At 39.3% G+C, this 25,366-nt stretch overlaps 1 protein-coding gene across 1 annotated transcript in view; it reads right to left on the reverse strand.

Moving 5' to 3' along the window:
• Window positions 1-25,366, reverse strand: part of THADA (THADA armadillo repeat containing) — a 519,919-nt gene that overhangs the window by 445,647 nt on the left and 48,906 nt on the right. The window contains exon 22 of the mRNA XM_063443899.1: window positions 2,105-2,214. Within this exon, the coding sequence (XP_063299969.1) occupies window positions 2,105-2,214 (110 nt within the window). The remainder of the gene's footprint in view (window positions 1-2,104; window positions 2,215-25,366) is intronic.

A 25,366-nucleotide genomic window follows, 5' to 3' on the forward strand; every position in this document is an offset into this window, starting at 1 on the left:
CATTTTATTTGTAAGAACTATTTTCTGTAAAGTGACATTTTCAATAAGCTCTTATTTTTAATTTGCTATTTTTTCCCCAGTTTTGTGCGCTAACTCGTTGTTTTAAAATATTGAATCTTTGAGTCTTGTATACAGGGGAGCACCAGAGGATAGCAGCACGGGTTATATAAATATTTAAAGATATATTACTCTATTCTATATTTCTTAAAGGGAAAGCGCCTCAGATTGATATCAAAACCATTCTATCTTCCCTGCACAGTGGAATGCTCAGTTACAAAGTTCATCCCAATCTCAGGTTCCAATTTACGTCTGATATCACTTGCCCTCAGCAACACTTATTTTACCGTAAACGGTTACGGATGATGTGAAATATTGTGATACAATTCCTTTACAGTCACCTCTACAAAGAATTGCCGTAAGCAGAGGTAATTACAGCTAAGGTTAGTTTACATTAGAACTGGATTTGTTGGTTGTACTTGTTAAAGGGAAAAAGTCCCTTTTTTTCATTCTTTTTTGTTCTCAATTCTCAATTTTTGTTTCAGTTTAGAGATTAATGCAAAGCCACCTTGCAACTGCTCACTAATCTGTCATAGCATTAGCAGCCAAATGTCACAAAGCTGAAGCTGCTAAGTACAGGCATTCTAAAGATATAAAGTATATGATTGCTTAGTGATATATACAGGTTTTTTTGGTAACAACTATTTATTGAAAAAAACAAAAACAAAAACAAAACATTAGAATTGTATCCCAGTTTTGCCGCATACAGCAAACAGAACAAATTAGAACAGGCTTTAAAGGATTTCAATAATGAAATGGAGTAAGGTAATGTAAAAACAGTACATAGTGGGTTAACAGAAGGAGAGAATGAAAAATAAAAATGGGGGGGGAAGAGGGAAATCAAGAAAAATATCTGGCTTCCAGATGTTACTGTATTTGCCCATAACCTCTCTCAATCTTTTGAGTGAATCACGAGGCCAAAAGGTGTCCCAAGCATTAGCGAGCCCATGCCCTAAAATAAATTCTCCTAGAAGCACCCTGGGTAATATCCATTGCAAAGCGCTGCAGAATTTGATGGCGCTATATAAATAACATAATATCCCAAATATGGCCAACCAGTTTGTCCAAACCATGCCAAAACCATCTTATACCTTGGGATCTTAGGCATAGACGTCTCTATATTCAAAATGTGGTAGATTGCAGCTTCATTGGGAGTCTGGTTTTACGCTTACAGATTTTTTGCTATACTAAACAAAGCACCAAGAGATTCATCCAAATTAGCTAGTTATCTGCATTGTCAGATGGGCCTTATACCTTAAATTGCTCAGTCCACAGAATGGGAGTCACTGGGACCTGGAGAGAACTGTAAAGGTGGCCAAACAGACCATCGCTTACATTGTGTTTTTAATTGAGAATATACAAGATTTTAACGTAACACATTTGATTTTTTTAATTTTGTAGGCTGAGCATTGTCAGAGGTTTATTTCACAATAGTTGGCATTACCAGAAGATACCCATTAACGATATATGATTAACTGTCTATTACAAAGCCAACTCCAAATATAGAGGGTTTTTACATCTTCCATAGAATGTAGTACATAAATCAGTGTGCGTAAAATGAAGGGGGTCTAGTACCTTCAAAGGATGCACATGTGTCCACCCTGCATGCACATTTTGGCACACAAGCAGCTCTCATGGAATTACACAAAATAACCAGATTTACAACAAATACCAGAACAGCCCACGACTGATGCAGCACGAACTAAGTAAAACAGAGTTATACAAGACATGGCAAAACTGACTGGCACAATTTTGTAATATATTAATTAGTAATGTGTTACGAAGGCAAAACTGTTAAACAGCATTTCAGAATAAATTTCACATTTTAGGACAAAAACCGCAGAACTGAAACCATAGCGTTTTTGGAGAATCGTTCACTCTAAATGTTAGTGAATTACCCTAGGAGTATGAAACACACCTTGCCATTTTCTGAGTAATTTTGTCTGCAAGACAACTGCAGGTGTGGTTAATACAAGGATTCTCCATCAAAAAGTACTAAAGAGGGAACACCACTTTTAATATCTTACAAATAGTGTAAGGTTCTTACCCAATCAACATTTCCGTGAGCTTCACAAAGCCAACATACGCCAGCTCGAAGGCCCCCCTGTGTCTGGACTGCAAAAGATGATGCTTGAAATATTCACCAATTTCTATAATCTGCACGAAAAAAGGGATATTTAATTATTAAATAATCAATCATTTAAATACAATGAAACACATTATGAAGATGCACTATATAACTGATTTGCAATGTGACCTCTACTTGCACATGGAGCTCTTACTTAAACTATCAAAACACAGGTTACATATCTTACAGACCTGAGGAGTGATGAGCTGTGTACATTGTGTTTATTTAAAGTGCACTCATTACGCATATAGTTTAACTTTATATCAGACTTTCTTTCAACTGTACACTGTGCAAAACAAAGTACACCAAACAAATGTGTAGCGGACCACGGGTAACCCAACTGGTTACCTCTGCTAATGCCTTCACTCAGCCACTCTGGAACCATTAAAGCTTACAGACAGCCATTCCCCCAGTAACCAGACGAAACCTAGTTCTAGGAGTCAACTGATTTCTTTCTGGCCACCCACTGCTTTTATGCAGAGACCCCTACATGGGGTCTCCAATACAATAATACAGTGGTTTCAATCCCAAGATCCTCTGTATCTGAGAGATAATTGCGTGAGAAAAATCTATACTTCAATTATCTCTCTGGTACAGAAAATCTACACAAAATATAGTTGGAAGAGTTGTTGGATTCGGCGCTTAGTGACCAGTAGATAGCTAGAATAAAAAGGTAAAAAGGGCCGCAACTTAAGGGTATGATGTTCTCTTAAGGGTATGATAAACCATCAAAGGAGTACACAATGTAAAAGCGGATAAAATAGGTCGCGCCACACAAATATGTTATGCTAAAACCAATGGGTACTTACATAAAAATGCTCAAAAGGGAACCGAGTCCTGAATAAAAATGAGTAAAATAATATAGTCCAAGTTGATTGAAGAGATAAATGAATCCAGTGGATCTATAAGTCCTGAGATAATCCAATGTCCAAATAGCGTAAAGGCATGGTATCTTGCTCACCCGCATCTGAGTATAATACCTTTTAAATTACCAACCTTCTGCTATTGTATACAGAGAGCACTATTGGTTTTTATATTTTCCTTCCACATATTGAGGCTCTTTACCTGCCTACCAACACCTATATCCTACCAGTGGGGGATCAACGTCACTGAATGCGGTGTACACTTGAGCTGGCTCCAGCTCTCGACTAGGTGAGTAGGAGAAGTATTACTACGATCATATTCTGCCTGGTATCTACATTTTTACACGATTGGAATTTCTTTTTCTGTTTTCACGCCTTTACGCCATTTGGACATTGGATTATCTCAGGACTTATAGATCCACTGAATTAATTTCTCTCTTCAATCAACTTGGACTATATTATTTTACTCATTTTATTCAGGACTCTGTTCCTTTTTTAGTATTTCATGTAAGTACCCATTGGTTTTAACATAACATCATTTGTGTGGCGCAACCTATCATCAGTTTTTACAAAATATACAGTACCCCAAAAGTGCCCCCACCATAACTAGGAACCCCACAAAAGTCATAACCCCGGATATCCCTGATCTGAGTGTATAACATATTCAAACATCACTCATCGTTTCAGTGAAACTGGAATGCCACCGGGGTAAAGCTTTGACCGCCGGACACTAGGCGCTAGCCCAAAACAGTTCCAGGGAAATCGGTGTCCTAGCCCGTCTCTGTTCGGGGGTTCCTGTGCAAAAACCATGCAAGGGAATCTTAGTATCAGAGTATGAATGCTCCCCTTGTTCGGTAGTTCATATCTCCCGAACGTTGTTCGTATAGTTTGCCAGGGTTCGTTCGAGTGCCTAGCAGAAAAGAGTTCCATGCACTCGGTGACCAAGTGCCCATGTTCGGGAGACACCCAGGGGAAGCATTCATTAATTACTTCCCTTGCGGTATCGCACTTAAGTTGCTGGTGTGAACGGTCGAATTAAATAAAGTTGGTCCTCGTTCGGGAGACGAATGGATGGTGCTCGTATATAATTACTCCCTAACGGAAAAAGGGAAAAACAGTCGAACAGGGCAAAGAATCTGAAATTGGCGTTAGGTTGCGCAACAAAATGTATAGCTAGGAATAATCATAAGTGAGGACGAATTAAACTGTATGCACATGTTTTTTAAATATTTTTTTTTCCTGGCTTCTATGGGACTTTGTGGATAACATTATATATTTATCTACATAGCAATGTATGGCAGATTCACACAATGCAAATCATACTTTGTGGAGCCCATAATAAAATATGTATACTATATGGTGATGTGTTAAACTAGGACAAAATATCTGGTTTGTAAAAGAAGAAAAAAATTTTTTTTTTTGCAAAGTCTTCATATTACAACTGATAAATGGGCACCTGTCAAGGTCAGCTGGATTAATCTACCTGGGGCTTCAAGCATTAGATATTAAAACCATAAAATCGAAGGCTGCACATAAACAGCAGCGAGCAGATCTGTGGATACTCGCAGTCCCAGGGCTGGATATTGAAACCGAAATATGAAGGAATAGAAAGCCAGCTTTCGATTAAAAGTATTGGTTACAGACCTTAATGGCAAAATGCGAGACCAAGCCAGGCTTATCAAGGTGAGCAAGGCTGGCAGAATGACAAAGCCTGTGCACTAATGAAACCTGTGGAGGGACAAAGCTTTCAGCTGTCAGCCTGAGAAAAGGTCAGGTCAGAGTAAACTCCACTTCAATTTCTGCAGTGCACTCACGTTATTGAAATACAGAGAAACGATCAATGTAGTGAAATTATTAAAGGGGCACTACACTCTGCAAGTGATAGTCCGTTTTAATGCAATAAGAATTAGTGGGAAAAAAGATTAAATAAATAAAGAATAAATAAAAAAAGATTTATCTTTAAACTTTGTGATGTACCTACACTCGCGCAGGCACACTCCAGCAGTTTACAGTTCACACCCAGACCAGGAAGAGTCTCCACCAATCAGGAGCCTCTCATTATGGTCTCTAAAGCCTTATGTACCATAAATGCTTGTCCATGTGGAGTCTACGAGATACGTAGTTCAGATCCAAGCAGCAGTTTTATTCATAGTATCACAGAGGATGAATGGAACACTGAATAAGCTGATAGTCACAACCATGTCAGCTATTGGTTTACTTCTTGTAAACCAGCGGAGATCACATACCAAAATAGATAAAGAAACCAGGTCCAGCCAGACAGGGAGGCGGATCCCATATAACACAGATTATATTCAAGTTCCCAGGCACACTAATAAAGTGAAGTGAGAACAATTTATTGGAACATTTGGGGAAAAAGTCTCAAGGCAAAATAGATGCTATTTTTGATATTTCTGGTGGTTTCCATGGTGATTGGTCTTTATTTCGCTCTTGCCCCAGTATAGCAGCTGTTTTTTCTTGATAAATTTCCCCCATTTGTGTACATCTGTTATAGTTTGCCCTTCTAGAACACAACTTTCTGTGGCCATGATCACTCAGATATTTCTAATAAATAATTCTTAAGATCTGCGAACCATGAATAATTTCAACACTTTATTAATTAGAAAATAAAACTTCACAGACATGTTCATAGGAAATAAGCTATGCCACAATTTGAAAACATTGTAAGTTTGGAAAACAGATCGAAATATATTCCATCCTCTCCTCCACAAATATGTGGGGTCAGGAAAAGCACAAAATAAAAGAAAAAGTAATAAAACACTTCAAATAATTTAATAATTGCAGCTCTTATTCTTTCAATAAACGGGCATAATTAAATTAAAAATAACCTACTAAAGCAAGTACCAGGTGATCAAAAAGAGGCAAGTAAAATGTCTGTCATAAGAAATAGTCTTTAGAAACTATATACATCTTGTCTGATCATTTTAAAATAATTTTTAGCTTTATTTTCAATTAAAAATAAATAAGCAAAATGAAAAAGATTTTTTTTTTTTTTTACATTCAAGTAACCGAGTTCAAAGGACACAGCTTCATTTGAAAAAGTTTCATGAACCATATTCCAGTTTCTTACTTGGTGGAAAACCAGATACGCCCCTGCAAATCACGGGCTCTGGTTGGCTGCTTACATCACATTCTATCCACATCCTTTTTAATTTCAATCCTTAACGGCCGAGTGTTTGAAAATGTTGATGCTAATCCAAAATGGCTGCCTCCATGTAGAAACAATGATAGATCTTCGAACGGTTATTTTAGTTAATCTTGGTTTATTTAGCTTGGTTTGATGAAAACAATTATTTGTATTATTGTTTGAAACTATTTTATGGGAGGAAACAATTCAAAGTGATAGTGTCCCTTTAACCCATTAAGGACCAAACTTCTGGAATAAAAGGGAATCATGACATGTCACATGTCATGTGTCCTTAAGGGGTTAAACACAGTTTACATCAAAGCATAGATTCCCATTTAAACTGCCTTCACCTTTTATATGTTTAGTGCAATGTAAAGGGGAAACAAACAAAAAAACAGCCAACCATTTATAATGCATTATATTATTATTATTGGCATTTATATAGCGCCAACAGATTCTGTAGCTCTTTACAATATTATGAGAGGGGGGGTTTAACTATAAATCGGACAATCACAAAAAAAGTATAGGATCGATAGGTTGAATAGGACTTTGTTCAAATGAGCTTACAGTCTATAGGAAGTAGGGTATAAAACACAATAAGACAGGAAATAGCAATCAAATAAGGTGTGAGTGAAGCAGGGCTGGAGGAGAGAGTAGACTGCTGCTCTTTAGGAGAGAGCAAGAGACAGGTATGTGAGGTAGAGGTTACTCTGGGAGGCCATAAGCTTTCCTAAAGAGATGGGTTTTAAGGCACTTCTTAAATGATTGAAGACCAAGGACAGAGCCTTATATAAATAATGCCTTAAAGCATTTAAATAAAAAATATACTCTACCTATCAAAAGTCTCTCATTCTATTCCATGAAGTCTGGTCTAACCACATAAACCAAGGTCTAGAAGGAGTTTCATGGGATAAATAGTTACTCCACCAGTCACAGTCCCAGTCATCACCTAGGATGATTGGAAGTGCTCAATAAACTGACAACAGCCATATTGTGGTTGCCATCAGCTCATGCACAGCCAGTTTACAGTTTCGGAAAGCAGGGTGTGTGCAGTTACCTGCGGAGCCATCAAACCAGATGCGCTCACATTTTTTTTTTTTAATTACCCATTTATATCTGTCAAAGTTGAATCTAAGGATAGTCACGTCAAAATTCTGTTAACCATTCTCCTACTTACTTGGACTGCATGTAACTACTTTTTGGTTGTTTGCTTGTATGTATTTGTTGTGAAATATTTATCACCTGGTCATTACCAAGGTAACTTGCAGAGTTTTATCCTTTTCACTAATACACTTGGAATTGAGATTGCAGATTCCCAATTCTCATTTTATTTAGACACCTGAATGCTACCTGTGTCATATAGATAGGAATCTTACAAGCAGGGCTCTGCATAGCTAGCCTCAGCACTTGTCTATCACTTTAACAGGTTCTGACATTATTATATCATCTAATCACGGTGGTCGTATTGTTAGAAATGTCTCTCAGGGGGGCGTGTCCTGACCGGAGAGCTGAGCAGTCGCATGCACTAGCAGCTCCGTTCCCGATCAACCTCAGAAGAGCCATTAAGCTGGAAAAAGCTTAAAATAAATAGCTAAAAAGCAGAGATGTCGCAACAAAAAGGAAAGAGGAACACTGACAGGTCGGAGAAAGCAAGTTTCTTCACATCCAGAGCCAGCCAGCAGAAAAATGTACAAACGCAAGAGCAGGCCCAAGATGGCGACGATGACAACGTGGAACAAGAGGAACAAACGGCAAATCAAACACCCGTCTTAACACAGGACTCAATGAAAGCACTGCTGGAAGAGATGTCCAATAAAATACTCACCAAACTGGATTCAGCCATGAAAGATATACATAAAGATCTACGAGAGCTGGGCACAAGAACATCGCACCTCGAAGACAAAATGGCGGATTATGAAACGGCCCATAACACCATGGCAGACACAATGGACGGCCTACTCGCCAGAATAGAAGAGCAGGATGTCAAAATTGCGGACATGGAGGACAGGGCCCGCAGAAATAACCTGAGAATACGGGGTGTTGCAGAAACGGTAAACACACCGGACCTTATGGCCTACATCACAGGGCTTCTAAAACACCTCCTACCTGACTGGCCCCAGGAGATGCTCCTGATTGATAGAATCCACAGAACGGCGAAACCTGGCTTTCTACCGCCGGACACTCCACGAGATGTGCTGCTCCGCATGCATTATTTTCACGCTAAGGATGCAGCACTCAACGCTAATAGAACGAAAAAATCAACGCCGGAGGAGTACAAGAACATTGCCATATATGCGGACATTTCCACCCATACACTGAAACGACGGAGGGAGTTCAGAGACATTACTCAAGCACTGAGAAACAGCCATCTCCCATATCGATGGGGATACCCAACAAAGCTCCTAATCACCAAGAAAGGGAAGACGACGGTAGTGAAATCACCGGAGGAGGGGATCACCCTTCTCAGATCCTGGGATATCACACTACCGGACCCCACAACCGAACGAAGGCACATCACTAGACTCTCCCCGGACTGGCAGAAATCGAAAAAGCGCCAAAACTGACCACAAGCTGAACACACGCCACATGGAGACAACCCTTGACTGATCGGGCTAAAACCTGGAGAAGGCCAAGAGTGGGTAAAGTAATAAAATGGCACAGTGACTAACGAAGGACTGATACACTGGCACCCTATATTCAAAAGACTATTGCAGATAGAGATGTTATGGGAAAGACCGTTATACACTGTTATTTATTACTGCTTGCTAACACGAATAATGGGGTGATATTAATGTGGGAAGGGGACATTATAGACGGGAAAGAACCCGCGGTACAATAGATAAACCCAGGCCCTCCTAGGGGACCACACATATAATGATGATCTCCATGACAGGTTCAATGTATGTATGTACTAAATGCCGACACCAATCACTACTTACCAAGGTCCATAACAAATGACTGAGGTTAGAGGACGGAGAAGAAGTCGGACGGAAGCTTAGCTTCAACCCCAAGGCACGAAGATGCAGTGCCTAGCCACACTAATGGCAATGTTTAATGTTGTATATATCTACGTTAGAGTTGTTAAGTTTTATTTTTTATTTCCCTATTTGGTTTATTCATATAAACCCCAACGCAGGTATCTCTGACACTAGCAGAGTCAAAACTTAGTAGAATTACGGGACTGGCACGACCGGACCATAGGAGCTCACACCTCCAAGCCCAACAGACACCTTCACTCGGCTCTAAAAGCTGGGAAGGAGTGCAGGGTGTCGCAAACATAGAACTGACAGTACACCACACAGCAAAACACCACAGGAAACCACCGTGAAGATCTGTACTTATAATGTGCGGGGGCTAAACAACCCCACGAAAAGACACCTACTTAATAGAGAGATTAAATCACTAGATGTCGATATACTGTGCCTACAAGAGACACATTTTAGGCATAACGATCACCCACAGATCTTGACAGTACAGTTCCCACACCAATACCACTCAACGTCACCACACAAATCAAAAGGTACTTCCATACTTATAAGCAAACACATTAACTTCATACCACACACCCAGGAAGTGGACAAAGGAGGCAGATATGTCATAGTAACCGGAACGATAAACGATATGCCATATACTTTAGTGAGCGTATATGCGCCTAACACTAACCAGGGAAACTTTCTGCGCAGCGTACTAAATAAACTAAACAAGCTCAAAAAGGGCATTATGGTGATCTGCGGGGATTTCAACCACATACTAGACCCTAAATTAGACACCACGTTACCACAACACCGCCACCGGCATCGCCCGTTAGCAAGACAATGCAAAAGTCTGCAAAAAATCCTACACGAACACCATCTCTACGACTCGTGGAGAATCACACACCCGGAGACCAAGCAATTTACACATTTTTCTGCCGTCCACAATTCCTATTCTAGAATAGATGGGTTCCTAATATCAGGCTCGCATTTAGACCAAATACAAGCTTGTGATATACAACAGATCACTTGGTCAGATCATGCACCAGTAACTTTAAACATGAAAAACACGTATGATTTTAAACACCGTAGCCCATGGAAGCTAAATAACACATTACTAAAGGACAGGAACTTTAATAAAGATCTCCAAAATGATATAAACGCGTACTTTGCGACTAACGACAATGGAGAGGTGACACCAGCGACCTTATGGCAAGCACACAAGTCAGTGATTAGGGGCCTACTGATAAGAAGAGCTGCGCACATTAAAAAAATCACCCAAACAAAACTTAGTGCATGGAAAAAGGAATTATATGATCTCAACTCCCAAAACCAATTACATCCACTAGCAGACCTTAAACAAAAAATAATGACGGTATCCAAACTAATACACCAACAGGCTCTAGAACAAACCCAGTCACACTTGGTGAAACTAAAAATAAATCATTATATGCAGGGAAATAAAGCGAGCAAACTACTAGCGTCCCACCTCAAAAAGAAACAAGCTAACCAGAAAATAGCATACCTCCTAGACGCCAAAGGCAAAAAAGTTACCAAACCCAAAGACATAAGCGATGTATTCGCCAAATACTACCATAACCTATACAACTTGAAAGAAGATGATAACACTGTCCAACCTACAGAAACGGGCATCCAAGATTACCTGACACAGATAACTCTACCAGAACTCACAGCACAACAAAAAGCAGACTTAACTAAACCGATAGACGCCCAAGAAATCAGATCGGTTATTCAAACATTACCCATAGGCAAATCACCTGGACCAGATGGTCTGACGAACCTGTACTACAGAACGTTTAGCGAAACACTGGCACCCCACTTAGCTTCGACTTTTAACTATGCAACAGCCACAAAATCACTCCCACGAGCCATGTCGCTGGCCCATATAGTCACACTGCCGAAACCCAATAAACCCGCTACAGTCCCACAAAACTTTAGACCCATCTCATTGCTAAACACTGATGCGAAAATTTTCGCGAAACTTTATGCAACAAGACTAGGGAAGATCATACCACATCTCATACACCGGGATCAAGTGGGATTTGTAAAGGGAAGACAGGGATCTGATAGCACGAGGAAAATACTAAACCTGCTGCACAAACTTCAGACACAGGGACAAGGAGGCCTCTTTGTATCCTTAGATGCGGAGAAGGCCTTCGATAGGCTGCATTGGGGATTCCTCAAGGCAACTTTAACTAAATTTGGGATACCACAAGAATTCACAGCAGTGGTGGAATCACTGTACAGCGCACCTACAGCACAGGTCCTGAACTCAGGCTTCACGTCAGAGCCCTTTCACCTAACAAATGGCACACGACAAGGATGCCCCCTGTCACCACTGCTTTACATCCTGGCCCTTGAACCATTAGCCAGCAAAATCAGAGAGAATATGAATATACATGGCATACAGATAAGAAATACAGAATACAAGGCAGGTCTGTTTGCGGACGACGTCATTCTGACGCTCACGCAACCACTCATCTCACTCCCCAATCTTCTCAAAGAAATCAAACAATATGGGGACCACTCTTACTACAAGCTTAACCTCACTAAAACACAAGCTATGGGAATAGGGTTATCTGCTAAAATACTGACCCAACTTAAGGAAGGATTTCAGTTTGATTGGAGGGAGGATTATCTCACTTTTCTAGGTCTAAAAATCCCCAAACACCCTACGAAATTGCTAGAGCTAAACTATGGTAGACTACTGCGGGAGATGGGGGACACAATGAACAGCTGGGAAGGCAAATTTTTGTCGTGGATAGGTAGAATGGGGGCCATAAAAATGATGCTACTACCCAAGTTCCAATACTTATTGCGCACTCTACAAATTTTCCTCCCAAACTCGTACCTTAATAAATTACAACAAATAATCACGAGATTTGTATGGGCAAACAAAAAACCCCGAATAGCCACAAAACTCTTATGCAAACCACTGAAACATGGAGGCCTCGGCCTCCCGCATGTACACTTGTACTATAAAGCCGCCTTAATGTCAACAGCCTTGCAGACACACGAAATGAGCGAAAAAGGGGAAAGACCACAATGGGAAGAGATAGAATCTGCCGAGGGAGGTCATAAAGGCTTAAAATACTTGTTTTGGGTACCACACAACTTAAGACCAAAACCACTACAAGTTTTGCCGACAACAGCGCTACTGATGAAAGTATGGGATTCATCACTAAGGAAATTGGGACATGATAAAAAATGGGCATTACAGACACCAATGCAGAGTCTGGCTATAGCCAACCCCACTATAAACATTCGCCCATGGGTACAAGCCGGATGCACGAGAGTGGGCCACCTAGTAAGTAGGGGCACAGTCAAACACTTTCCTGACTTGCAACAAGAATACACCCTGCCAAGTAGCACCATATTCTCGTACCTCCAGATAAAATCCCTACTAGGGGACAACACTAGCAAAACCTCCTCCCATTCCCTAAAGATACTAGATAAAATAAGTGAAACAGGCAACATGCCGAAAAAAATGTTTTCTACGCTTTATGCAACATTAAGTGACAGCACACCAAACGACGCACTCGATAATCTCAAAGAGGACTGGCACAGAGACATACACAAACGATTTACAGATGACCAATGGCAAAAAGCTTTTACAGCACACAAAGGAAGGTCAAGATGCTCCTCACACGTGGAGCTGATGAGAAAAATCCAGTATCGGTGGTACCTAGTACCAACCAAACTAGCTAAAATCTACCCAAACACAACAAACCTATGCTGGAGATGCAGGGAAGAGGTGGGAAACATGTACCACATTTGGTGGACGTGCCCAAAGATAACAGGATACTGGGAGAAGGTGGGGGGGATTATGAATGACGCCTTACACACGAACATAGCACTAAAACCCGAGAATGGTCTGCTCTTCATGATCCCGGATGAGCTCCACAAAGCACACAAGACACTTCTATTTCACATACTAATAGCGGCAAACACGTTGATAGCACGAGCATGGAAGCAGACTACCTGTCCTAACTCAACAGAGCTCCTATCTCAGATTGATCTAAATCTCACATACGAAACTAAACTCACGACCACATACTCTACCCCGACTCACCTTCTGGAGGCCAGACAAGAGTGGGATTTGTTTATACAAGGTGGGAACAAAGAGACCCAATCTCTTAACACACGAACACTAACGGCTAAGTAAGACACTATAAGAGGAGAGGAATGATTGACAACACAAAGGTATCATGAACCCCCAAACGAGCCTTAAATAACAATAAGGGCAAGGGCTACTTCTATATTAAAGACTAGCAAACACGCAGACTGTCAGCACACAGATGCTCATACCTTTCCTATAGTAATATGTTTTCTTTTGGTAATGTGTTGTTTTTTCCCATTCTAAAATTGAGGAAGAGAAGGCCACACGGCCAACGAAGCCAGCTTTGTGTCAAACAGTTTCAATGTACATTGTTAAAAGGATGTGGATTAATAAGTCACCTACAATGAAAGAGACTCTACTGTAAACGGTTTATGTTTTTCTGTTTTTCTGTTTTATTTTTCCTTGTTAACATGATGTGCAATATATGAAAAATCTGAGGTTCTGCTGAACCTAACAACACTTTCCCCATCACCCCCCCCTTTTTTCCTTTCTGTACCCCTGTTTATGCTCTATATTAACTGTGAAAAAATTTCAATAAAGAATAAATTGAAAAAAAAAAAAGAAATGTCTCTCAGGGCAGACATCCATTCTAATATCCTTCGTTAATCCTGTCTTTTGCTTTATTTCTGTGGTGTGGTTGGTGATGGCGTAATTTCATTTTCGTGCTACACGTCGTATTGCTGCTGGCAACATTTTAGATAAAGCCATTTTCTGCTTAAGGCAATGTTGGTTTCAGTAATAGGAGGGATAGTGGGGCCCACCCATGAATCTAGAATTATTTCTTTAGCAGAATTGAAGGAGATGATTTGCGTAATTTTTTTCTACGAGTATAGGATTTGTGGGAAAGACCACCAGCATTTTACATTCCGTCATGTCCATACAGTTTCCACAAACATATATCTATTTTCCTGTGCATTTGATATAACACTATTTAGGATCATAAACCTTACAAGCTGTTTTTAACAAAAAAAAATTTAATTCCTATTGCTAGCCCACTTTGTATTGGTCCATGATAGGTATCTTTGCAATAAATATTGTTAAAGGGGCACTCCAGATTCCTAAAGCACTTTAGCTTGCTGAAAAGATGTGTGTAAAGAGTGTGTCCTATTTTTTCATTGTGCAAAAAGTACAGATTTTTAATAGAAATCAACACTTTTATAAATTATACTGGTTACAACCCTCTGGCTGTCAATCAGGCATAATACCCTGTTACTTCCTGGTTTGGTCAGCTTATTTGCACTGAACTCAAGAGGCAGCAATTGCCCAGAGCACCTGTCTTGCAAAGACTTCTCATTGAGCTGCATTGGGTCTGTGATTGGACAGCCACATAAAGTCTGGGCGGAGTTAAAAGGGGAGGGCTTACAAAAGGCAGGAGACAAGAACTGCAGCTTTTGCACTCCATTGGAAATGCATGCAAGTTTTCATTTGGGGTATATCTACTAAACAGTGATATTTAATTATGTATTTGGGCAATGGAGTGTCCCTTTAATGCTGCCAAGTCGGAATGCAGTGCAATTTTAGCATCAGTCTTTTTTTTCTCTCCCCCCTTTCCCCTTACCATTATTTGTTTTTTAAATTCTTTTTGTTGTGCATTCAGCAGACAAAACAGCATTAGACATGGCATTGCTTCTATACAGGAATGAGTCATGACAGTATGGATCAAGCTAGCCTGTATAACTGCACATTTTTAGGTTAATAATGAGATAGTAGTAAGATGCTTAACAAGCTGATTCCCCCTGAGGCCCCCCCCCTCCCCCCGGTGATGATACAGGGTGTTTAGGAAGAAGGAAGTATTAGGTACGGCTAGAGAATTTGTGCGAATAGATGCAGCTAATAATAATAAAATGAGTAACTAAGACAGTTGAAAACATAGCACCATAGCGCTTTATGGCTCAGTCCATCAATCCCCATTCACCCGGTACCCAACATGGGCAGAGCGCTGTCCATAACTTTGGATGAACGCTGCAGGCTTGTGTGCTGAAGTGGGAGGCGGCGGTACATGGCATATCCCAGTAGCAGATCCCCCGGCGGTATCACAGGCTCTCCATCCAACCTTGCCTCGGTTTGCATCGGTACATCCCTAATGTGCCACTGTTTTGTAAGGCAGTCTCTGCCACTCAATTTGACGCCGCAATATTGGGGCCTTTTCCACAGGTAGCGGTGAATTCTGATGGGGACTGTTTTCACTTGGCGGTGGTGGGGCTTGTTGGAGCTTTCGGCTTGTTATTTGCTTCCAAAATTGATCAAAGAGTCTGTTCATTTTAGACTCAATATCCAGCCATACAGGTCGGTCAGGTAGGAGCAACATTGCTGGGTTATCCCCTACTGGACTGAAATTCGCTTGTTGATAGCTGCTTACAGTGAAATAGTGAGGGAGCTCACTCGAAGTGCGTCTGTCCTTCATGACAGATAGTCCCCGCACCCCCTTTCCCCTGATTATTAACTTTACACAGTGTTGATGAATTTAATGTTATGCTCTCTATTGCATGCCTGTGATTATAAAGAATTTAAAAAGAAAATAATTCATATATTCCACCTATTAATCCTGATGAGTTTCAAGGAAAATTAAAATGTGAAGAGTAAACTCCATCACTTCCGGGTAATCACAGTCCTACAATCAACAAACCAAAACCAACCTGCAAACACAGCAAGGGAGATTCATACTCTAAGCAGGCGTGTTAATAAAAATGTTAATAAAATAAAAGGGAAGGAAAAAAAAAAAGTTGCAATAACTTTATGTGTCCGGATATCCAGATTGACAGTTGGATTCCTGCATTAATTTAAAAAGAAAATGCGGCCGCGCAAAAAAAAAAAAAAAAAAATTAAGGATTTATTCAAAGCAGTGCCAAATCTGAGCTAGATTTTATGGCGCCAGAATGTCAGGAATCGTCTCATTTGTATAAGGCACATAGTTAAGCTTCCACTTTAGAATAAATATTTTTACTAAAATAAAGGCCTGCGAGAAGGCATTACCTCACATGAAAATATACCATCAAAAACCACTATCAAACGCTGCCTCCTGGGAAAATGTCTTTATTTCATCCTGGGCTTCTTAATGCCAAAAGCCCAAAAGGCCTTTGTGTTTGAAGCTCTGAAAAGCATATTACATCACAAATCTCTGCCAGTCCAAATGCTTTCTTTATTTCAAATGGACTACAGAAAATTCACTTCTTTCATGTGAGGGTTTGTACGGGTATTATGTAATCTTACAGCTCCTTTCTGTGCAAATATTTGCATTTGCGGAGTTTGAAGAACAGCTAAAGGCGCAGTGCGTTTTACTAGACTGAGTAAATGTTGCCCGGAGTTTAAGGCGCAGTTTGACAATATCTATTGTTTTGTACAGATTAACCTTGTTTCCCCAAGTTACACCCAATGTACTAAATAGTGTAGAGTTCAGAGGTGCGAATTATGAACTGTTGAAATTCTGCCAGTCCGCGTTATAAAAATACGGAGTAGCTCACATAAAACCTCCCACGGTTATTAACCAAGTATTGTGTAACTATTACAATATTCTATGTAGAAATGTGAATTATGTTAGATTATTTCTTTAAAATAACACAACAAGGTATAGTTACTGAGATAATGCATTAAGTAATAAAAACAAGTTTAAAAAAAAAAAATTTAAGAAAAAAAAAATCGAAATGATACTAACTTTTGAAGTTACTGTTTTCAGCAAATTCTAATAGTTTAAAAGTTTCAGCAGTGAGTGGTTAGCTAACCAGGAATTGGTTCTGCCAAGCCAGATGCTTCGGGTTTTTTCAGTGGGAGCTAGTACTTTCATTCCTTATAAGAGTCTGTTACAGCAGTTATGGACTTTATTGCTCACACATACAGGGAGGGTGTACACCAGGCATGTCCAACCAATGGCCCTAAACCACTTGTAATGTGGGTCAGTTAAAATATCTGATTGTGTGTATAGGTTTGTGATTGTAAGTACACCACACAAAAAAGTCCAATAAGGCAAAATAAATATTGGGGCATTCCTGGCTGGATATCATCCAGGCTTCTATTGATGGTAGAAATATGCAACAAAACAGAAAATAACCAATAATAGTGCAGATAGTCTAGTACTACGTGTAGGACGGACAACAAGGATATGCGGACTCACACTCACATTTGAAAGAGCTATAGACCAGCTCTGAGCAAAACAGCTTACAGTGGTAAATCCCCTACTGTAGCTCTTGGAGGTTAGTCTCTCAGCATCCAGATGTATATAAAGGATAAAACATAAAAGCAAACACTTGTGCTTACTGCAATATAAAAAAAAATAGATGGTAAGTTACTCTGATTTGATAGAGCAGGGGTATAATGTAGAGTAAATGAACAATAATAAAATAATAAAATCATAAAAAGTGTAATAAATGGTCTTACACAGTTAAAGCCAAATATACTTTAATGCTAAACACAATGAAAAAATGAACACAGCGCATTTTGCCAAAGAGGCTTTTTCAAGTGTAAAGAGCATAGACCTGGTACATGGGTATATATAGGGATTTGACAATTACAAAATTGGACAAATTGGTGCCAAAATTGCATTATATGTGACCTTTGACCTATAGCTCTATCAAACACTAGACTATCTGCACTATTATTGGTTAATTTCTGTTTTGTTGCATATTTCTACAACCAACTGAAGCGATATCAAGCCAGGAATTTCCCAAGAATTGTTTGGCCTTATTGGACTTACTATATAGTGTATGTGGCACAACCTGCTTTTATGTTCTGTATTGTCTTGTTCTCTTTGCAGTAGGGGGTTGAGGATAGCCACAACATTCAGTGTTTGCAACCTACTCCTTAGCTCATATAAGTTGATTCCCTAGTGCCAACACTATTTTTCTTATTTGCGGTGTTTGTGATTGTATGTGTACTTGTTTGAGGTCTATGATTGGGTTTGTGTATGTCTGTTATAAGGTATATGTCTGTGATTATGTGTGCGTATAGGTCTGTAATTATACGTGTCTGTATATCTGTGATTGTGTCTGTATGTGTATATCTGTGGTTATGTGTATATGTGTATAAAAGTGTATGTGTTTAGTAGACAGCTCCCTAGTTTGGTATCCTTAAATTTGGCAATCAAACATAAGGATAACAAATAAGACTTTTCTACAAAACAAATTAAATATCAAAATTAAGAAAAGGGCTTTTGAAGTTGTAGGTTATAAATTAATTATTGTATGTATATATATATATATATATATATCTTATGTATGACCTCAGACAATTTTCCTCTGCTCAATGTGGCCTAGGGAAGCCAAAAGGTTGGACATCCATGATGTACACCATACAAATATTTAAACATCAGTGTATAATCTGTCGGTGTAAAGTGGGGCTATAGATATCTGTAAATCTATAAATTTCTTTGTTGTTTGGCTAGTACAATGTATATATGAAATTAGTTCTGTGACTTTAGTAGTCATGTCAGAGTTACTTAAAGTACTTAAGGATATCAGTAAATTAATAATTTCAAAGATCCATGATGTTCTGGTAGACATTTTAAATGTTTTTTTTTTTGTTTGTTTTTTTTATTGGCTAGCAAAGGTTCATGGGAGTTGTAGTTAGCCAACAGTTGGAGGTCTGGTATAGGCCTAAGACTGGGATAAAGTGTGTTTGGTATTGTTATACTAACATTTTATCCACAAAAATCACCAAATGTAGTAAAAGCTCTAATGATTTGGGAAGTTGAAAGGAGGAATCGGTGACCTTGCTTGTTAGGGGTTAATTCCTGTTTTCCTTAAGAAAATCGACAGACCCATGTGATGGTAAAAGTGCATGATCCCACGCACTAGAACAAATGCTATTATTAATATTATATTAATAAACCATTTTGTGTCAGAAAGATTGCCCAATTAAACTACTAATTGATATATATAGGGCTCGGCCTGTTTACTTGCAATATAAATCTAGAGAAATAGGTCACAAGATTTCACAGTAATTTTTGATTGTGACATATTGGGTGTGTGGGCGTCTGTGTATTCATTAAACACATTCAATGATGATGGAAAGGATTTTAATTTAAATGATGCTACGTATGTAGAGGCCTATGCGAGGATGTGACCGTCTCGTAGACTGTCTCATGCTAGGCCTCTCATGCAAATGTTCCTGGCAAGGGGAGACCATTGTGATATGTTTAGAATATATATTTTTTTTGCAATGGAAAAAGTGAAGACACATGTGTGCCCCTGAATGGGCATTACCAGTTCTGTCTTTATTTTAAAGGGGAATTGTCACTTTTCTGAGATTTACACCCTTGAATAAAATAGTGTAATTCACCTTTTACTTGTGCTAAAGGGACACTGTAGTCACCCAGACCGTGAGGTCACAGAAGGTGGAAGGTGAAGGTATCACCGAGGGAGTCTCCGCTATGGACAAAGATATTTACCATAAATTTAAATATATACAAACTAGCCTCTCAGTTCTTTTCTATGGGGAAGCATGGATTGGCTGCACAGGTTTCCTGTGCTAGAAACCAGGAAGTGCCCTCTAGTGGCTGTCTAATAGACAGCCACTAGAGGTGGAGTTAACCCTGCAAGGTAATTATTGCAGTTTATAAAAAAAAAACTGCAATAATTACACTTGCGGGGTTAAGAGTAGTGGGAGTTGGCACCCAGACCACTCCAATGGGCAGAAGTGGTCTGGGTGCCTGGAGTATCCCTTTAATAAAGATTAAGCAATTTACATCACAATCCAGTTCAGTCATGGCACAGCCAGAGTACACACTGCATTAGAGGGGGAGAAAACAAGCTACGAGGGAGAATAAAGTGTCCTGAAAATTTAGTCTGTTTGTAGTTATCAAATGTTTCTAATAATATAGTCAGATTTTCTCTAAATTCGGCAATTTTTTCGCAGAAATGTCAATTTTTTAGAAAAGACTGCCAAATTTAGAGTACTGGGAACATAAGTGGAGTAAAATAGAACACTTTTTTTTAATATAAGGAAAGAAAAAAGAAAAAGAAGAAAAAGGAAAGAGTGATAAATCCGCCGAGTTGCCCAAAAAAGTTGCACATTCAAAAAGAATGGATAGGCACAAATGAAGCAACTGTCCAAAAAAAAAAAAAAAAAAAGATAATTAGGATACATAGCAAAGAAAAAAACAACTCTTAAAAAAAGTTGCAAAACTATACACAGCAAAGATAAATCTCCCCTACTGACAGAGATTTATCAAAGTGTTGTGTTCTAAAAAGTGGTTCGACTAAGGCACTGAAAGTGGGGCAATTACCATGGAAACCAGTTGAAGCAGCAGGCAGCATCTGCTTGTGATTCCTCGGCTTTTACATTTTTGCACACGTTGACAAATCTCCTTCACTTCCAAATAATAGGTTCAGTGACAGAAAAACGTAGACTTTATCTTGGCTCATTGTCAGTCATTGTCAAAGAGACACTCAGTTCCAGGATAAACCTAAACACAGACGTGCGGAATTCTACCCTTAACTGAATGCATCAGAAAACATACATTAAATATAAGGGATATGTAAGCATAATATTAAATATCCTGAGACGTGACCGTTCCCCTTCAAGATTTTTTGCAACACTCTCACTGTAACACTATAATGGCAATATACTTTGTCCAATGCTATTGTTATTACCAACCAGTTTAGGGGGTTGCCAAGGACTTGCATAGTGTTTGAATTTAATGGTAGAAGCTTGAAGAACCAATAAAAAAAAAAAAAGATTCCTGGTGTGACCTACATAAGTTGCTCAGTCAGCATATAAATTAAACTATACATCATTTCCAAGCGACGTTGTTTTAGAACCTACTGGACACTGTTGGTCCATTATGGAATATCAGACTCACATGATGCATTTGCTTTCAATGACAGACACAATGATGGACCACTATCCTTATTTTCAAATTCCCAGCTTTTTATTCACTTTAAGGGTCCATACAATCAGCGATGCAACATGAAATTACCAGGTATGCAGCTATTTGCACATCGCAAGCATCCGATGTTCAACTTTACTTCTCCTACCGCTGGAAGGCACTTCATGTATTTACTACTGAAGTAAGGATGGAGACAGGTGGCTCTATGGCTGTGGTGGAGCTACAAACCACCACAGAACATTGTAAGCAGCGTAGAAAGCTGTGTCTTCTGCAACATTTCCTACTTGCTCAGTGGTCCAAATGTTGCATGGTTGATGTGGTCTTGCTCATTCCTAATCAGGTTTACTATTGAACCTATCTGTAAGACTTTGGCTAACACACCAGTTAAACTCCAAAGCTCTCAACTCCACGCCCAACATTACATCGTAAGACCATGGCCTGTGCAGTATCAAGTCATCCAGCCCTTTCCAAGTCCTGAGTCTAACATAGGTGTTTGACCAATGAGGTTTTTGGTTTTTTTTTTTGCATCCACTTTCTGACAGTTCTTGTTAAGACGTTTAACCAATCAAATCCTATCTAGTTCCTCAATACAGGACAAATCTGCCCAAGTAGACACACACACTTTTACAGACCTTTCTAATTGTGGATTTCAATTGCTACAACGTTCGATGGAAATAATAAATAAAAATAAATTAGCAAAAGCGGGAAGATTAAAAAGAAATAAGATGGGAAAAGAATCACTTAAGATGGAAATAGTTGAGACAATGTCTCTGTGGAGTTGGCTGAATTTTTGTTTAATTTGTAAGGGGACATAAAACATCAAAACATTGTTGCAAATTTCTTAATAAGAACATTAAACAAATTTAATAATAAAACGAATTTGAGTGTTCAGAACTAAATTCACAGAGGAGAAAATGTTTCCCTGTAGAAGCTGCACAGCTGTTTGACAGATAAAAACGCAAACCGTGGCTGTGCGTACACAACGATCTAAGCGTTATTTCACAACCCAGCCCTGGGAAGAATTATCCTCTCTCTCTACAAATCTTCATTTCCTATGCATCATCACAACACCTTAAACGAAAGAGAAGCTAGTTTTCATAAAGGCAAGAAAAAAAAAGAAAAAAAAAAAAAAAAGACTCCAATTTTAAATTTAAGGGATTTTCTTTTTTGTTATTAACCCTTCTGTGCGCACGCACACGCAAAAAGTGGCTTTGCTTGCTGAAGCCAGATGGAAAGGAAAGGTCAAGAATTGAAAACAGAAACCTAATAAATCCATGATATTTCCAAATGAAATGCTTGTGGTAAGCTAATTTCTTGTAAACACTGCGCTTATGTCTGCTGAACATTCCCAGATGGTGCTGCAACTTTCATGGTTTAGATTTGAAAACTAGCTGGAAGTGCAAAGAAGCAGAAAAAGAAGGGGGGTTGGGGCGTAGTGGAGAACTCATCGTTCTGCAGAGTTTTCCAACCCTACAAAAAAATCTGTTATCATTTTAACTCCTAAATGACTAATGACCTACCATGTATGCCAGGTTCTAGTGATCTGCCTAATTGCATTGAAGGCCAGAAGGCGGCTTTGATGTTACGGTTTATTCTGCTCTACAGACATATAAAGAAATGGTGAGGTCATTAAGACTGTAAAAATAACTGAATAAACCAACTTGGAACAATAATTACAGATAGGTATAAAGAGACATCCAGAATGATACGGGGTTCCTTGATTCAGTAATCTCACATCCCCTAATTCCAATTATCTGTCAATATCAGTGTGCTATAGTTGTTATTGTGCTTGGAGTGTTCCACTAAATACATTTTGTTTTTGATTCCTGGAGTGTCTACTTCGTGATGGTCTACGTACAGGAGTGCAACGTTGCATTTGTGTTGAGTGTCAGTGTATGTTTGAATGATGGAGTGTGTGCGCACAAATCTGTGTAGAATAGTGATTACATATTTAATGTGGGTAATGTTAGCATGTGTGCATGCAGGAATGTACTTCGTGGAGTGGCAATGTGTGTGTGAATACAGTGGATGGTTTGCGTGTGCATGCATGTGTAGTTATAATGGTGTATTTTACCTCTTCTTTTCTCATGTCAATACCAATTTCCTACCATGCCGGTCCGTCATTGGTTTACTAGCCCACTCCCTCCTAATTTTACTTGCCCACCCCCCTTTAGCAAGCCCACCCTACATATTGCTCCCAACAACTGGACACCTGTAAAAATCAGAAACAATATTGTATATGTTTATTTTACATCAACAAATAATGAAAAGTAATAGAAAGAGGGTGCGGAGCCAAGTTACTGAACTGAGCGCTCGCATGTCTGCAGTGCTCTGGGTATCAAAGGCCATTATAAAGGCTATTTACAACTTCTACCCCAAATGAAGCTACTCCAACTGGACCCTCAGCCCCTAGAAATATGGGTAGGAAAACCAAGAAACAGAAGGCAGATAAGCCGAGAATGGGCATGAGCATCGGCGATATTTGGCGGCAGGCACATAGCAATTCACTGCCTAGGATGGCCTCCTACATGGGAGAGTGCTCCGACTTCTCGGACAATCAAGCCCTGGAGTCCGATGACCTCCACTTGTGTACCCAGCGGGAGCTACCTCTGACTGAAGCACTGAAGCCTGCAAACCAGTTAGGGCGCCGGTAACAAAAGCCGACATGCAGGAGCTGCTGTTGGGTCTCTGGAGGGACATCCACACGGATATGGCCACGTTCCGCAAAGACCTACAGGGCCTGACAGCCCTGGAAGACGACTCCCAAAACACCAAGGAGCAACTCACCCACCTGCAACAGGAGATACGCACGCTCCAAAAGCAACAAGTCACCATGGAGCAGCGGTTCGCAATGATCAAAGAATCCAGGCGCAGTAAGAACCTCAAATTTAGAGGGGTGGCGAAGGCAGTTCTTGAAGCGGAGCTGCCGCACATTCTGAGACAATTACTCAGTGCGATACTCTCCTCAAAGCAGGCAAAATCGATACTGATCAAGGGACTGTTTAGGATCCCAAGATTGATGAAAGCACAGCCACAGCACCAAGGGACTTGATTGTGCATTTCCAAAATGGGCAAGACAAGACATAAATTACAAAAATATGTACAAAAATAAAATCCCCTTCTCCAAATATAAAGATATAAGGCAAAAGAAACATCCCCAGGACGTACTTGGAAATCATAGTTATCTAAATGTACATTTCCTGGTTATTATTATTAATTTATACAGCTCACCCTTTCTCATTGGTCCGCAACCTTTTCCACTACACATACATAAATTAAAATGAACTTCCTTAAGAATCAAAAATATTGCGGTTACTCACCTATGTGTTAAAAATAGATTTTACTGGTACGCATCGCATAAAACAAAAATAAATTCAAAACACAAAGCTATCAAACTCACAAAAGGCATTGCAGTGATCACAATAGCAAATGCATTTTCATATTTCTAGGACTTCCTGCAGGAATATCTGAACTACTGTTTTAAATGTACTTGTGTGCATCAGTCACACATCAAAAAACAAAAAAACATTGTAAAAAGTAAATTAATAAGCTTTGTTGTATTTACTATGAACACAAAAATATAAAATTGGTCTCAGGTGCTGGGTAAAAAAAGAGGGTAGTGAACGAACACCACTAATTAAAATCTTATTTTTGTTTTGTATGTGTACATTATGCATAGCATTATAATAGCCATACATTAGAGGTGATACACATGTTACTGCAGCTCTCCATTAATATTGAAATAAAACAGATTCACATCATTCCCAGGAAGATGGGTGTCAGGTTTAAATGAAAGCCCCCATTACGTCCCCTTAAATTTCGTACTTTTAATAAAGGCTGTGCCTTATGGATCGCTAAATGCCAAAGTTTCGCTTCCAGGGAACTCACTGAAGAAAAAATGTTTTATCTGTAGGAAGGCTTAATAGCTTTTTATGACCTTGAACAGGACAAGAATAGACACCACAAGTGATAATACAAGCGGATTGCATTAGAATCCACTCAAAGATTGGAACGGGAGTTGTAACAAAGACTGCCTTTTGAGGCAGTTCTTGGAAAAAACAAAAAACAACTTTGTGACAATCCATTTTATGATTTCTCAAAGAAATTTGAAAACCGCAAAATAAAATTGACAGATGGAAAAAATATATATATTTTTTTTTACAATGTATAATGGTTTTATATAATACATGCTCTCTGAATGAAGCATAAACTGTATAGTAGTTTCAGTATATATTATTATT

Source organism: Pelobates fuscus, chromosome 2, assembly GCF_036172605.1.
Source record: "Pelobates fuscus isolate aPelFus1 chromosome 2, aPelFus1.pri, whole genome shotgun sequence".
NCBI classification, from domain to species: Eukaryota; Metazoa; Chordata; class Amphibia; order Anura; family Pelobatidae; genus Pelobates; species Pelobates fuscus.